At 50.6% G+C, this 16,578-nt stretch overlaps 1 protein-coding gene across 1 annotated transcript in view; it reads right to left on the reverse strand.

Moving 5' to 3' along the window:
* Positions 1-941: 941 nt before the first annotated feature.
* Positions 942-16,578, reverse strand: part of Soga1 (suppressor of glucose, autophagy associated 1) — a 67,908-nt gene continuing 52,271 nt past the window's right edge. Inside the window, 4 exon segments of the mRNA XM_032904619.1 lie at positions 942-6,029; positions 11,266-12,616; positions 14,401-14,471; positions 15,353-15,424. Of these exon segments, the coding sequence (XP_032760510.1) occupies positions 5,883-6,029; positions 11,266-12,616; positions 14,401-14,471; positions 15,353-15,424 (1,641 nt within the window). The 3' untranslated portion in view covers positions 942-5,882.

A 16,578-nucleotide genomic window follows, 5' to 3' on the forward strand; every position in this document is an offset into this window, starting at 1 on the left:
CAGGAGGCTGAGGGCTAGTGCTATAGAGAGCCTAGGGCTCCAGAGAAAACCTGGCCCTCGGCTAGGACCACTTCATCTGGTGGCAGGAACCAGCTAAGAAGTAGTAACAGGAGGGAGACTATGGATAATGATGAAGGAGGAGGGGAGGTGTGTGAGGAGGAAAGTGAACCCCAACAAAGATGGGGGTTCAGCTACACCCCCGGAGCATCCCTCAATCACTATGTATAGAATCTTCGGTGAGTCAGGAGCTCTGGGATGTGCTGGCCCCTTGCTCAGAGGCCTTGGGCAATCCACGGGCCCTTGTCCACATGTAAAACACAAAGTGGTGAGACACAGATGATAAATACTGGGTTCTGTCTACCTGAGTACCTAACACAGGCCAGTGAAGAAGGGAGAAAGCAGACCAGAGGTCACCCAGCCTGGGGCAGAAGTGGGAGTCACTGTGTAGGTTAGTTAGGAATTATTATGGGGGTGTGGTATTTCAGTTTGGGGCCAAGAAGTTCTGGAGACAGCGGTGGCTAACACAGTATTGAGAATGTAAAGGACACTTAGGGCCGGGGTGATGGCAAATGCCAATGGTGACAGAGGCAGAAAGAGTTCAAGCTCATCCTTGGATAGTGAGTTGGAGGCCAACTAATGATACAAGAGCCTCTGTTGCAAAGTAAATACTTGTTAAAAAGCCTCTTAGGTGCTGGAGACGTAACCCAGTGGTAAGATGCTTGCCTCGCCTGCACTAGGCTCTGAGTCTCATTCCCAGCTTGTGCAAACTCCTGCACATACGCACACAAAAGGACGACAGTAGCGTTTTAAATTGTGAGCAGGTTGGCGAGCTTCTCCTCCGGTCCCTTTCCATTTAAGGCCAATGAGGGAAGGAGGTACAGGCTACTGAGGGGCTCGATGGCTATAGTATGGTCAGATTCACTCAGATTTATACAGATTTGCATCAGCTTTTCTTAAAGGAACAGGCATCATGTATTTGGTCTTCTCCACAACCACCACGTTATAGCTGGGGAAACTGAGGCATAGACTAGCCATGTGATTTGGCCAAAGTCATTCAAACTGGTGGCAGTTTATTATTTTGTAAATCATCTTCTGGAAAACTCGTCTCATCTTGGGCTAACCTGGTATTACACCAATCAGCTCCAGGGTCTTTAAAGAGACCTCAGGTTCCATATTGGTTTGTCTCTGGGAGCGATCCTGATCGGCTGATGAAAGAGATAAAGGCCCGACTTGCTTCTCTTCTTACCATAGCCTCTAGGAAACTCGAGAATGAAAATGAAGGCTGGGTATGGTGGCGCATGCCTGTAATTCCAGAATGTGGGAGGCAGAGGCAGGAAAAATCACCACAAATTTAAGGTCTACACAGCAATTTCCAGATCCGCTAGGGATACCCAGCAAGATCGTGTCTAAAAAAAAAACAGACGAACAAAAAACAGGGGGAGGAAGGGAGAATAATTTAAATTGGGTAATTATAGGGATTACAGCAGGTAGACTGGGGGAATAATTGTTTTTCTTTTTCTTTTTCCTTGGCAATGCTGGGTAAATGCTCTACTCCTGTGACGCACGTCCTTAGTTCTCATCCTCTGATTTTCCCAGTTTTGTTTGTTTTCCAAGAGTAGGGAGAGAACCTAGGGCTCACACATGTGAAGCAAGCGTCAACCACTGAGCTACCACCACTTTCAAAAATCCTTGAGATAAGACCTAAGAAAACTGCCAGAGCTGACCTTGAACTCACTCCATTTCCCAAACAGGCTTTGAACGTGATCCTCCTGTCTCTGCCTCCCGAGTAGCCAGGATTAAAGGCCAGGATTAACCAGCCTTTCTAGCTTTGTTTAATGAAACATGACTAAAATGGAAGACTGTTTTTGATGCCCTTTGAAAACCCTTGGAATAATTTACCCAAAGCAGAGTTCGTCTACGACACCCTCACCCCCCAAATCACAGCTCAGTGCTCAGGGCTCTCGTTCAGGACCTACACTATGAGCACTAACTCAAAATGCAAGAGTTATAAATGGCTGGTATTTTGAATGTTAACACTGGTCACTGGTGCTTAAGGATCTCCAGGGGGCTAAACCCACAGGACCTCTGTCCAGAGGCTGGGGTCAGGTCTGGAAATCTGCACCATGAACTTGCTCTCAGAGGTTCGGGTGCAGTGGTCCCTGGGCTACCCTCCGGAACAAAGGTCCAGAATTGAAAGCCTGCCTCTGGGTTTGGCAGTGGCGAGTTTGGGATGCTTTGAATCTAGCCAACGTCCCAGTGAGTTTGTACAGAAAGCAGGGAAGAATCCAGCTATTAAAGTTGATGACTTCCTGGTTCAGGGCTCCAGGGCAAAAACCTGTTTACTCCTTTGTAGAATGAGAACACTAAGCCCTGTCCTGTCAAAACTGCCCCTCAAGAGTTGCCCTTGAGAGACTAAGGAGGGAAGAGGAGATGGTGCTGTGACCTCTAAACAATACAGTGCTCCAGGGAGGACGGTTGGAGGGATGTTTGCTATTGCAGTGAGGAGGGAGAGGGAGGCAGTGAGCAACTGAGGCTGGAACTCTGGGTGAGTGGTAAGAAGCCTGGGGAAGGGACAAAGCTGAGAGGCAGATGTGACTATGAAAGATACATAGCGCAGCATGGTGATGCCAAGAAGGTCAAGTCTTTCAAGTACTCAGTTTTGTCACCGGAGGCCAGCTGGTAAATGAATGTCCCCGGAGAGGCCAAGAGACATGGCCCAATCGGAGCTCCTAAAGAACAAGATCTCTAGAGGTCAGCCTTGGTGGGAGAAGGACTGGGAGGAAGGCTACGGGGCAAAGGGGAAGGGATGCTGAGGCCTTGTTCAGTCAGGGGCCCAAAAGGGCTCTGACTCTCATTTCAACAGCAGTCACCACTGCCTCTGAAATGCTCTCATTTGGTTTAGCCCTGGGAAGAGGTGAGACATAGTTTGGTTTCACTCATGTAACTTAACTCACCCTCATGCCCCCAGCCAAGTTGTGTCAACCCTGTGGGCACAAGCCAGGCAATCTTTTAGAGGATGGGATCCCAGGGCTCCTTGGGACATTGGTTCGGGAAGTAGAGTAGAAGCTGAAGAAGGAACAGGAGGAGGAGGAGGAGGAGGAGGAGGAGGAGGAGGAGGTAGGGAGGAGGAAGAAGAGAAAGAGGAAGAAGAGGAAAGAAGAGGTGTATAGAGAGAACACAGGCAGGAAGAAGGGCAGAGCTCCTTCCCATGACCCTCCAGGCCTCAAGGGGCATGCCCCATGGAAGCCAGGCAGTTTTCTGCTTTGGGAATGTTACCAAGACATAAAAGGCATTTTGAAGAAACAAACAAACTTAGAAATTACATTTCAAAAGAGTAGAGAGATTTACAAACCAACCCTTCCAACCCACCCCCAAAGAAAACAGAACCAGTTACCAAGTAAAATGCTAAAGATCAAACCAAACCAATATTTACACGGAACATTTTCAACCCCATCGAGCCCTATGTCCAGAGGCTTCCACAGGGACAGTGACAAGCGGCCTTGCACGGTGGCAAGCAAGAATTAGAAACGGGGACTGAAAAACAAGACCTGGAGCTTGCAACACCTGTTGGGGGGGCCACAGGAGCCAGGTGCTGAGACAGTGGAAATGCACAACCCATACGGAGACGGTGGTAAGGCTGAAGAGCCCCTAAGCCCTGAGGTTCAGGACTACGGGGACTTTTCTCCAAGCCTCCCAAGCTCTCAGCAGCTCTGGGAGGTGGCAGAAGGCCTCTGGTGGCTTGTGGCCTGGTGTGGTCCCCTCAGTTAGAAATAACGTTAAAGGGGCCTCTGACCTCTTAGAGGAGAGCAGTAGCATCCTGGAGGGACCTGGCCCACGGTCCACTGGTCTGCTGACTATGCCCACACAAGGTACTGGGCATGAGTCAACAGCTGCTGGAAAGCACTGACCCTGATAAACTGCCCATAGGGAATGGGGTCGAGGGGCTTTGGGTAACTGGCCCAGGTGTTTCTAAGAAGATAGCCCGGGTACAGGTAGGTGGGAGTGTAGAGGCAGCTCCCTAGTCCTGGAGCAAACCAGCTATGCAGCTGGCTCTCTGCCTTTCCGAGGGGACCTCTGCACAAAAGCTAATCCATCCCTGGATGAATCCCGGTCCCCGGCCAGGAACAGGAGGGCGGTGCATCGCACGTGTACAACTGACACTGGTTCCTTGGCACCAAGGGGAGGCATGTGAGCCCTCCCCATACTGCAGTTGAGTTATACTGGTGTGGTTCAGACGACTCCTAGGGGTGCAGGAAGGACAGGCAGTAGAGCTTGGGTTTGAGGAGCCATGAGTGGCTATAAGGCTAAGAGAAGGGCTGGTGAACAGGCTGGCAGGCTGGTAGACACTCTCAGATCCATGTGCAAAGCTGCAATAGACAACATTCTACAAGTCCCGTCCTGTTTTCCTACGAGTTCTTAACTTCGGGAACGTGGGAGGGTCACTGTGCTCGGAACAGAGCTGCAGTCATCTGTTTGACTCATGAGAAGAGGTGTTGGAGGGAAGGACGGGATGAAAAGGATCATGGGTGATGTCTGGGGAGTGAGGACATCATTCTGGCCTGCCGTTGGTCTGAAGCATTTACAGTCTGGCCTGTGGAGGCCGGGCCAAGTACCAGGCGATGAGGAAAGTGTAGCACTCTGAGACTAAACGGCCGGTGGTATTGGAGGAACAAGGTGCAGAGCCCCTGCTCTGCCGAGGGCCCTTCTGACAAAACCAGGAGACCTGAGTCTGGTGCTGAGCTGCCTCAGCCACATGGAGGACTCCATGGTGTCACAAGCCCCACACTGTCCCAGAGGCAAGAATACCTCTAATAAATTACCTTAGGGGCTCTGAGGAGGTGGGAGGGGATAAGTTAAATTATTAAAATAAAGTAAATCACCTTAAATATTTATAGTATGAAAAATTCAAATAAACAATCTAGTCAATAAACAATGTAGGCCCTTGTCTGGGGCTGTGTCCCGGGACACTGGCCTCTTGGTGCTCTCTCTGGTCTGAACTAACAGTCTCTCCCAGGGAGCCTTTCTGCCCTCTGCCTGCTGCAAGATTGTGGTACCCATCCCCGCTACCAAGAAAGAGGCCCTAGGGAGGAGGGCATGGCATGTAGGCATTTACCTCAGCCGTCGAGATGGGTGCTACCCTTTTCTGTTCTCATCGAGTCTCCTACGGAAGTTGGACCTTCAAGTCCCTAGGACAAAGGAGTTGGCACTTCTGGCCCGCTACTCTGAACCTTACGTACTCCTACCTGCCTCCTGGTTCTTGCTACATGTGGGCACAGGCAGGGGGATCCAGGGCTCCAGGATTCCAAGTGGACTTGGCCCTGAATTCTGCTCTATCATGTCCCCCTTCCCTACTCCAAGAAGGCCTAGCAACCAGAGCAGCAGGGATGAGAGGAGGGGGCAAGAAGTGACAGTCACACCCAGGCCCAGCTCTTCTGAGAGCCTCGAGCTGGGCCCTAAGCAGAGTGGAATCCTCGCAGTGGCTTCTCCTCCACATGTGGTCAGTAGGGAGCATCTCTGCCAGCCCTGTTCCTAGAGCCTGGCCAGAAATGTCTCTTTTTCTGGATCCTTCTAAGACGTGGTATGGGTGGTACCAGGCCCCCTTGAGGATCCAGAGCTGACTTGCTAAGCTCTTCAGGTGCTTTCGAGGCCCAGTTCTGGTCACCCAGGTTTAGTCTTTCTCCTTGCTCACTGCCTTGCCCTGGAAATCAGAGGTCACTTCCCAGCAGTCAGCAAGACACTGTGCTTTACCTTAATGTGAAAGCTCTTCCCTGGCAGTGGCACAGCTGCTGTTCCTCCTGGATGGATTGAGGCTGAGGACATGACCCCTTGTCTCATCTCCAGGGTCTGGGCTGCTTGAAGCGGGAGCTTGGCTGCTTTGTGCCTCACTGGGGAGCTGCCCTCTCCTCCCCACCCCAGCTTGACTCTGAAGGGTGCAGCCTGCACTTGGAAGGAGAGTGTCGGATGGTGTTTCGGGATGGGCGGATGAAGCAGGAGGCAAGCGACTGGGCACTACAGTCACAGACAGCATCCTGGGGAGAGAAAGAGAGAGATCAGGAGCAGCCTGAGGCCTTGGCTACAGCCACCCAGGAGCCAGGACTCAGCTCCGCCTCAGGGGCTGAAACTCTGCTCTAGACCATGCTACTCATACCAGGACAGCAATGGATCCACATTCTAATGAAGTCTGCATGGCACACAGAAGGCAAGGGCTGTCCAAGGTCGAGATTCTCAACATTCTACACAAACAAGATGTACTGGCTGGTTTTGTGTCAACTTGACACAAGCTGGAGTTGTCACAGAGAAAGGAGCCTCCCTTGAGGAAATGCCTCCATGAGATCCAGCTGTAAGGCATTTTCTCAACTAGTGATCAAGGAGGGAGGACTCAGTCCATTATGGGTGGCACCATCCCTGGGCTGGTGGTCTTGGGTTCTATGAGAAAGCAAGCTGAGCAAGCCAGGGGAAGCAAGCCAGTAAGTCACATCCCTCCATGGCCTCTGCATCAGCTCCTGCTTCCTGACCTGCTTGAGTTCCTGTCCTGACTTCCTTTGGTGATGAACAGCAGTGTGGAAGTGTAAGCTGAATAAACCCTTTCCTCCCCAACTTGCTTCTTGGTCCTGATGTTTGTGCAGGAATAGGAACCCTGACTAAGACACATGACCAACACCACTTCATCCCCAAAGCTTACTTCACACTTGCAAGATACAAATACTTTCCTGCTGCTGTGAATGTCTAAGTCTCTGTTGGTTTTCTTTTTGTTGTTGTTGTTCTCTTGTGTTTGAGCAGTCTGCCTGCATGTGTGTTGTGCACCCCAAGTATGGAGTGCCTGTAGAGTCTGGAAGAAGAGATCAGATACTCTGGAACTAGAGTTACAGACAGTTGTGAGCCATCATGTAGATGCTGAGAATCGAACCCAGGTCCTCTGGAAAAGCAGCCAGTGATCTTAAACTGCCGAGCCATCCCCCCTGCTCCTGGATCTCTGTTTTAAAGGCTCTATAGTGTTCTCCTGAATGAAAATACATATTTTCCAATTGGATCCCCCCACCCCCCAAGGGCTAGAGTTGGAATCTAAGACCTTGAGCAAACCAGGCCGGTGCTCTACCACTGAGCTACTCCCTCAGCTCCAATTTACTCTCTGTTTGCTTCTTTGTGTCAGGGTCACACTGCATAGCTCCAGCTGGCCTTGAATTCACTATGTAGCCAGGCTGGCCTCAACCTGTGGTACTTCAGTCTCAGCTATTCAAGTTCTAGGATTCAGGCCATCACTTCCGGTAAATGTTCCTTCCCGGAGTACTCAGGATTTCCAGATTCACCTTTGATGTGTATTTAGGCAGATTCATTCTTTTTCTTTATTGTTTTCTGGAGACAAGGTTTCCCTGTGTAGCTCTGGCTGTAGATCAGACTGGATTCTAAGCTCCACCGGCCTCTGCCTCCCGCCTGCTGGGATAAAGGTGTGCACCACCAAGCCCGGCTTATTCATCTTCTAATTATCATCAGAACAGAGAAATGGTGAAACGTGCTGCTGTAGAACTCGCCTGTTCTCTCAGCTCTGCCACTTGCTGGGCAAGTGACGCTCTCTCCTCTTCTCTACAATGAACGGCGTGCGGCTGTGTTTCTCAGTGTCGTGAGGATCAGGTCAAACAGGACATATAAAGGATATGACACAGTGTCCACCTAGCACGCAGCAGGTCTCGGTAACACACTCCTGTTTCCTTTTTATCCCCTTTTAAGTGTTGGGATTGAACTCAGGGCTTCTGTGTGCTACGCAACTGGTTTTACCATCGAACCACACTTCAGCCCTTGTATTTAATTATATATATCTGAGTGTTTTGACTCCTGAATGTAAAGGCGCCACATGTGTGCAGTGCACAGAAGCCAGAAGAGGGCATTGGATCATTTGGAACAGAGTTATAACTGCTGGGCCATGCCCCAGCCGCATGCTGTTCCTTCTTACCGCGATGGTTTTACGGACATGATAGCATTTGTTGTTATTATTTCGATTTTTGAAACAGTCTCACTGGATAGCCCTGGCTGGTCTGGAACTTGCCATGTAGACCTGGCTGGTCTCACACTGTTTCTGCCTCCAAAATACCGAGGTTAAAGGCATGGGCGGTCACTTCTGGTTTGGATGGTTCATTTTATATCGAGGTGATAAAGACACGGGGCACCAAGCCCAACATTATTCTGGGTGTTCATGTGAAGGTGCTTTCGCATAACCCTGAAATTTAAATTGGCAGGTAAAGAAGATTACCATCTTCAATGTGGGTGGAACTAACTTATCCAATCAGCCAGCATAAGATGGCTGGCGCTCCCCAAAGTAAGCAAATGCTTCATGGCTGACGAACTTCAGACTAGAACATTGGATTTCTGTTCCTGCTTTTAGTTTTTATTAATTTAAAAACATTTATTCATTTATGTTAGCATTTTGTCTAGGCTCTGCCCCAAAGTTACCTGGCAACAGCCAGTTATGCCCGACTCATTATAAAAGGGACTGCTTGCCTCCTCCTCTCTCTCTTCTCTTGCTCTATCCTTTTGTCCTCTCCCTCTCTCCCCATTACCCTCCCACTTCTTTCCATGTGCTCATGGCTAGCCTCTATGACTCTGCGCTCTCTCTCTCTCTCTCTCTCTCTCTCTCTCTCTGCCTTTCTCTGTCTCCACTACCCTTTCAACTCCCCTCCTCATGCCCTGAATAAACTCTAGTCTATACTATAGAATCATATAGTATACTAACTATATATATACATTATATATATATATATATATATATATATTACAGTATTCTATACTGTGGAATAGTATAGTGGCTGGTCCCTCAGGGGGAAGGGATGCCTCAGCATGGGCCTACAGAGGCACCCCCTTCCCCCACACCTTACTACACATCCACCAGACACATTCCTTCTCTCCTTATCTTTTTATAAAACACAGCAATCTATTCTGTAGCATGGGATATATATGTGTGCATCCGTGCAGAGGAAGTCAGGGGACAAGTTTGATGAGTCAGTTTCCTTACTCCATCAGGGTCAGACAACTTTTGTGGTCAGTTTTCTTACTGCCGCCAAGGATTGGACCCAGGTCATCATCACGTTTGGTAGCAAGCATCTTTTGCTGCTCCCTTTTCTTTTCTTTTTTTTTTTTTTTCTTTTCAGAGCGGGGGACTGAACCCAGGGCCTTGCGCTTGCTAGGCAAGCGCTCTACCACTGAGCTAAATCCCCAACCCCTCTGCTCCCTTTTCTTGCCTTTAGACTTAAACCGAAACAAGAGCACTTTCTGACCACAAGGCTGCCTGGAGGCTGCCTGCCTTCAGACCAGCTTAAAGTCATTAACTTTCCCGGTTCTCAGGCCTTGGGATTCAGACTGGAACTAAACCGATGGCCAGCTCCTATGCCGGACTCTTAACACTGAAACTAACTCTCTCTCTCTCTCTCTCTCTCTCTCTCTCTCTCTCTCTCTCTCTCTCTCTCTCATTCTTATATTTATATCTCTTCCTCTCTCCTCTCTCCTTCTTGAATGTATTAGGACTAAACCCAGGGCCTCACACATTATAGACTTATTTGGTGCAGCCACCTCTTCTGAAAGACAACACATCAAATGCCTTATAAATTTGTAAATATTCTTTCATCCAATTTCAGCAAATCAAATGAAATAATCTGAAATGTAATTTTATTAATTTGTTTTTTTGGTTTTTGTTTTGTTTTGTTTTGTTTTTGAGGCAGGGTTTCTTATATAGCACCGACTGGCTTGGAACTCGTTATGTTGACCAGGCTGGCCTCAAACTCACTGAGATCCACCTGCCTCTGCCTCCTGAGTGCTGGGAATAAAGGTATGAACCACGAGTACCAGGCTCTGAAATGTAAATTTTAAAAAGCTCTTGTATCGAGACAGTCAGCACAGCACTCTCCATCATGGGGAAAACTGGAAAGCACCTAACGTCCGGTAACAGACGCGGCCTGCTGAGAAGTCATAATCTCACCGTACACACTGACTTCTCCTTCTGTAGGGCTCTGTGCCTCCTCCTGGAGCCCTCGCTGAGTCCACAGGGGACCTCCAGCTAACTAGAACAAGGGGATACAGCTCATCCAGGTTGAACCAATCAGTTCCTTTCTTCTAAAAATACAAAACTGAGACAGAGGGATTTCAGTCAATGTCTCTTAGGTGCTTGATCAGATTTGCCTGATCCTTTTTTAAAATTTTTATTTATTTAATATATTTTATTTAATGCTCTGCTGCCTATACATTCGCCTGCCTGAAGAGGGCATTGGATCTCTTTACAGATGGTTGTGAACCACCATGTGGTTGCTGGGATTTGAACTAAGGACCTCTGGAAGAGCAGTCAGTGCTCTTAACCACTGAGCCATCAATCCAGTCCCCTTGCCTGATCCTTAAGGCAGACACAAGAGGACGGTGTGGCTGGAGATGGCTAGGCAGCTAAGAGTACTTGCTGTTCACGCCGAGTACCAGGGCTGGTTCCTGGCACCCAGGCTGCACACAGCTGCCTGTGACTCCAGTTTCTGCGGACCTGATACCCTCTGGCCTCTGCAACTACCCGAATATACATACATGATGCACAAAGACTCAAGCAGACTCACATACATACACATACAAAACAAAAATAAAACCCAGGAGACTGGAGAGATGGCTCGGTAGTCAACAGCACTGGCTGTTCTTCCAGAGGATCCCAGGATCAAGTCATAGAACCTACATGGCAGCTCAAAACAGTAACCCCAGCTCCAGGGGATCCAGAGACCAAGGCTGCACAGAGAAACTCTTTCTTGGAGGAAGAAAAAAAAGAGAGACCTTTTAAGACACACAACTATCTTCCCTGAGTTTAAGAGCCAAGAGGGTCTTGGGATTACCTAAGACAGTCGAGTGCTTACCTACCAAGCATGCACAAAGCCCTGGATACAATCTCCAGCACCATATAAACCAGGTGCCATGACCATACCTGTGATTCCAGCACAGAGGCAAGGGAATCTGGAATTGAAGGTCATTCTCAGCCACGTAGAAGGTTCAAGGACAGCCTGGGCCACATGAGACTCTGACTTTGTTTGGGTTTTTTTTGTTTGCTTTTCTTTTTTTTCCCCCCAAGAGCTGAGGACCGAATCCAGGACCTTATGCTTGCTAGGTAAGCGTTCTACCACTGAGCTAAATCCCCAACCCCTGAGACTCTGACTTTAAAGAAAGGAAGCAAAACACAGAACAGCACAAAACAGAAGAGTGTGAGCTTTCTACGCTAATCACCCATTCTGAGAGAAGGGTGAAGTCCAGCCATACCTCACTGGGAAGGATTAAGGATCCATCTCCATCCCGAAGGGCACCGTCCTTCCCCACCTGGGACAGCATGGTGGGTCTGACCTCTTCGCTACCACCTGCCTTGGCTGCCTTCTTATTCAGGATCCTGGCTACACCGTCAGGTTGATGGTAGCTGGCTGGCGAAAGGGGCTCTGGTTTCTTGGAGCTCTCCTCGCCTGCGGCAGTCGTGGGGCTCGGTGCCCGGCCACACACATTCCGGAAGAACTCCTGAACAATGCCATACTTGGGAGGCTCAGGCTTGGTTCGGGCCTCAGACATGCCCAGTTTCCACACAGACTCCGTGCTCCCTGAGTGCTCCACCACGCTAAAGAGGCTGGACAGCCCATCGTTGATGTTCCTCAGTACTGGGCTATCCCGTGTGGTGGTGGAGCGAGCCCAGGCCGAGCCGTTCTGTTTGCCCTGGTGCAGGTTCCACAGGCTACGGTCCTTGGTGCTGTCCAGCTTGGACACCGATCGCCTCTGGAGCTTGGGTGAGCCATACTTAGGCGAGCAACACGGCCGCTCGATGCGGGAATGGACCTTGTCCAGGGAGGAAGAGATCTGCTTGCTGCGCACAGACACGAGTGAGGAGCTTCGGGGTGACCAGCTCTTGCTATGGAGGCTGCTGCGGGGTGGGTCGGTCTGCAGACCTACACTGACCGTCCGAATGGTCTGCGTGCCTACGGTGGCCAGACCCACTGTCTGGCTGGATGTGCTCTTGACCTTCCTCTCCAGGGAGCCGGAGCGCATGGCCTGCCGCACGCAGTTGGTGATTTCCTTCATGTCGTCACTCATATTGCCCGACATCTCAAAGTCATGCAAGGCTGCGGGGAAAGCAGGCCCGGAACCCGAGGTGCTGGCCCCGGATCCTCCATCCAGCCGCTGCCGGGAGAAATTGCAAAGCCACCGGCTATAGGAGCTCTCAGCCAGCCGGTCAGCCTCTGCTGACTCCTTGGGCTTGGCTGTGGTGAAGAGGAAGCCCGGCTCGATGAGGATCTTGCCCTCCTTGTCATGTACCACAGGGACACCCAAGCGCCGGGCCACTGGGGGACTATAGTAGACACGTATTCCCGTCTTGTCTGGAGCAGTGTAGCTGCGTTGCATCTGTCTCCCTGCAGGCTCCTGACACGCCAGGCTACCCATGTGGCTACAGTCCCGGGCGGGAAGCACGGGCTTTTCCTTGGCATCTTTCTCAGGCTCTACAGGCTCAGCACTCACGAAGGCAAAAGCAGGGCTGCTGGGCAGCTTCTTGTTCCGGGCATCTCCGCCAGCAAGGTATGGGGAACAGTCGAGCAAACTTTCAAACTCAGACATGGAGGAGACCGATTTGGTCCTGGGAAAAGTAAAAGAAGAAAGTAGGATTAGTGGGAAATAACATGTCAAGCACGCTAGTCTACTTACCTGGACAGGCATGTGCGACCAAGCCTGTCTTGGTTATCTTTTGTAGCCAACCTGGCTGCTACCTCCTCAAACCCTCTCTACCTGCTTCAGTAGCACAAACACTAGGATCACAGTTAACCTCTGGGTAGAGGAAGCTGGAAACAGCTCAGTCCCCTGAATGCAGCCCTGGGCACACGATGGGTGGGATCTGGAGTCCATACCTTGCCTCCTCACACCTTCACTGCGGTATCTCTGACTGGTTCAGCCTCTGCTGGCCCCCAGGTTCCTCGGCAATCCTGAGCTCCAGCTACCCCGTGACTATCTTGGAAATATTCCAGCCGCCTCCCTACCTTCCATCTCCCCACCCCCCGTTGACCATTTGACATTCCTTTGCCCCACTTGCTGCCTTCATTCCGTATCTCACAGAGTTGGGTTTACTACTGGAGTCCTCTACTGCACATGACTGGTCATGGTGCAGCTCTCTGCCGTCTCCAGTTATCCCACTAGAGAGAGGGAGGCACCCAAGGCCCCGATGCTAGAAATGGCAGAGCTAGAATTACACCTGGCCCCCTGGCTCCAGTGACTCCCTTGTGGGCTGATGTCTATATGCAGGTGAGGGCAGGCACAAGCTGAGGCAAGGCCTGTGACTGGGCAGTGAAAAGAAAAGTGGGCTGAGAATTTGAGAGACGGGATAGAGAGGAAGGAGGAGAAAAGATGGGAGAAGAGGACGACCCAGATCCATGAGGCTTCACATAGCCACAGGTGGCTACGAATATCTTATAAGGGATGGATTATTACAAGACAATTTGTCTTTTCTGGGTGGGCAGTTTATATCAATTTCAATTGGCTCTGGGTTTATCGTATGGACGTTTTGTGGGGTGAGAATTTACTGATATAAATCTGATTGATAAATTACAAGCTTCAAGAGTTTTTATTTTACCGAGTTACTGGGAATTGAGTCAGCAGCAAGAGAGCCCTGAGATAGGCGGTTACTGCTGGGCTTGGCGTGGCAGCCGCCTGCCATGGGAACGAAAAGGGTGGTCACTGCTGGGGCTAACCACGGCAGCGAGATGGCCGCAGGGCCCAGAGTAGCTGCGATAGCGTGGCATGGTGTCTCATTTCTTTAATATTCACCGCAGTGCTGGTGAGAGGCTCAGTGGTTAAGAGAACTGACTGCTCTTCCAGAGGTCCTGAGTTCAAATCCCAGCAACCACATGGTGGCTCACAACCATCTGTAATGAGATCTGATGTCCTCTTCTGGTGTGTCTGAAGACAGCTACAGTGTACTTATATATAATAAATAAATAATAAAAAATATTCACCGCTACACTCCCTCACTTTACAATGTTTTGTACTGCCCCTCACTTCTTTTATGGGGGATCTTAATGACGGGAACACTACCTACCCTTGCATATCCCCTTGGACATAGCATGGTGGTAGGCCCAATGGACACTGACCAATAATCCCCAAAATGGGTATCTACCATGATTCAAATTCCAGGGGGAAAAAGAGAACCCCCAAAGGAGCTAAACAACACCATTGCCAGCAGGGGCAGCTGAGGAAATACTGGGGTCCCAAAGAAAAAAAAATCTGGTGGCTCTCCCAACTCTCACAGGGGTGCGACTGGACACACGGGACCAGGGAGTAAAGAGAGTCAAAGCCAAAAGTCTATAGGGCTGGGGGCAGAGTAGTGGGGTAAAGGACAGGGGACAGGACCGAGGGACGAGAGGCCAGCACCTCTTTAAGCCGGTTCCCACAAGCTCAGCTTCAGAAACACCCTCCTTGTCGTGGGTCTTCTCACTTCGTGCCTGTCAAAGGAAGAGACAAGAAGGTCAGTTCCGGTGACCAGTGCGTGACAACAGACTAGCATGGGAGCTGGGCCTAGACTCCACACATGAGTTCTCTCCTCTGGAGAGTGAGATGCAGTCATTGGCAATCGAAAGGGTCCACTGGTCGTGTCTGAACTGTTACCTCTCACCCCCTTACGACAGCAATGTGAGCTAGGTCAGGTATCTGGAATGCAAAGAGGAACCAGAGAGAGAGGGGGACCATTTGAGACAGAACTTTTCCCATGACAGCTGCTGTGCAGTTGACGGTGAGGACAGTGGCTGTGAGGTTTTCCCTCACTGGGTCGAACACAGCACCCCCACGAGTAAATCCTGTGTGCTCAGTTCCCCAGAATAGGCATGTGGCTTTTGTAGCCCCATATCCTGAGTAGCCATCATGAGGAGAGATGATCTGAGGAACCCGTATGTAACCTTTATTCCTCAGCTCTGTTCTATGAACAGTCCCCCTGACCTCCTCCAGTGTGAATTCCTCCAGTGTGACCCTACTGACCCCACTCAGGATGAGGCCAGGGCAATGAGAAATTGGGGCCCAGAGGTGGAGCGTGACTCACTCAAGACTACACAGCTATTTAGAGGCCTGCTTTCTGTGGAGGTATAACTGAACTTGCCTGGGGTTTCTCCCAGGCCTGGTCAGACAGCCACAGCAGAGAACCCTGCCCAAGTCCAACTCCATAGTCAGGAATCATGGGGTAGTGACTCTGAGGCTAAGAAGTCCAGGGTGTAAGGACAGTGTGGCTTCTGGGACAAAGTTAGCATCCCCCTGTCACATTTCTCACGAGCAAGGAACTTTGTGGTACAGTCAGGGCCAGCAGAACGTGGGTAGCAGGGATGGAGGCTCTCACCTCTTTCCAGCTGTTGTCTTGCTTCTCCAGATCTGAGTGCTTCAGGACCCAGGGCTCGGCAGCCTTCTGCAGCTAAGAAAGACAAAGAGTGTGGGCTGGTGGGCAGGGCTACTCTGAGCAGGGCCACTCCCCAGCCTCAACTCTCAGGGCCACGTGACCCACAGCAAGGCCTGGGGTTAGCTCTGACAGTAGCTCTGAGACTGCACAGGGTGGATTTGGGAAACAATAATACAAGCAGCTACCAGCAGGCGTCTTCCTGACCTGGCTAATAGGGTTAACAGATGCTACTGCTCCATTACTCTATCCAGCAGTCATAGAACAACAGCTAGGGCGGACGAGCAGTAGCCATTTCACACAGGGACCATGCTGCCATCCTGCTGAGTCCTGAGGTGTTCCCTGGAGCACTGCACTTCCAGGGGATCCATGGCATGGGCACACCAGTTCGTTTACTCCTCACAGCAGCCGTAGAGGCAGGTGTGGCTGGCATCATTTCCATGTAGTGGGTGAGAGGATGAAGTCAACAGAAGGTTGGCCCAGACGTGAGCAGTCCAAGCAGCAACTGGGATGACGGGCACCACACCATCACTCTGCTTGAATTCCTCCATCCCGTCACAACTGGCTCCCACGTGGGGTGACTCACCCTAGTTTCCCCAGGGCATTAGTAAGGCTCACGTCCCCTCCCCCAACCTTTCAGTTCTGAAAAAGCAACTGGGCTGTGCCTTCTGCTTCCCGAAGGTCCAATGGAAGTCCTCAGCAGCACCAGGACAGGCTGCTTGCCTGTTTGCACTTGAACCCATGCCTCAAATTTTGCTCACTAAGAACCCAACATAATACAAACAGAGCAGGGGCGGCAACAAATGTCACCCCAGCATGAATGAGCGCCAATCACAGATGAAGATGTAAGCCAAGGCCCGGGCAGTCAGAGGGACCTAGGAGCGCTGTGCCATTCTTGTGGCTGGCTCTTATATTCCCTTGGCTGCTCTGAGAGATAAAAAGAGAACAGCCATCCTCCTTGTGTAGATGAAGCCCGGAGATAGGAGATAGAAAGGATTTGATTAGAGCCAGGAGCCCCTGTGTGAGCCCCAGAGGCTCATAGGGAGTGGCACTATTAGGAGGTGTGGCCTTGTTGGAGGAAGTGTGTCACTGGGGATGGCGGGCTTTGAGTTTTCAAATGCTCAAGCCAGGCCCATTGTCGCTGCCTCTTCCTGCTGCCTTTGAATCTGGAT

Source organism: Rattus rattus, chromosome 5, assembly GCF_011064425.1.
Source record: "Rattus rattus isolate New Zealand chromosome 5, Rrattus_CSIRO_v1, whole genome shotgun sequence".
Classification (NCBI taxonomy): domain Eukaryota; kingdom Metazoa; phylum Chordata; class Mammalia; order Rodentia; family Muridae; genus Rattus; species Rattus rattus.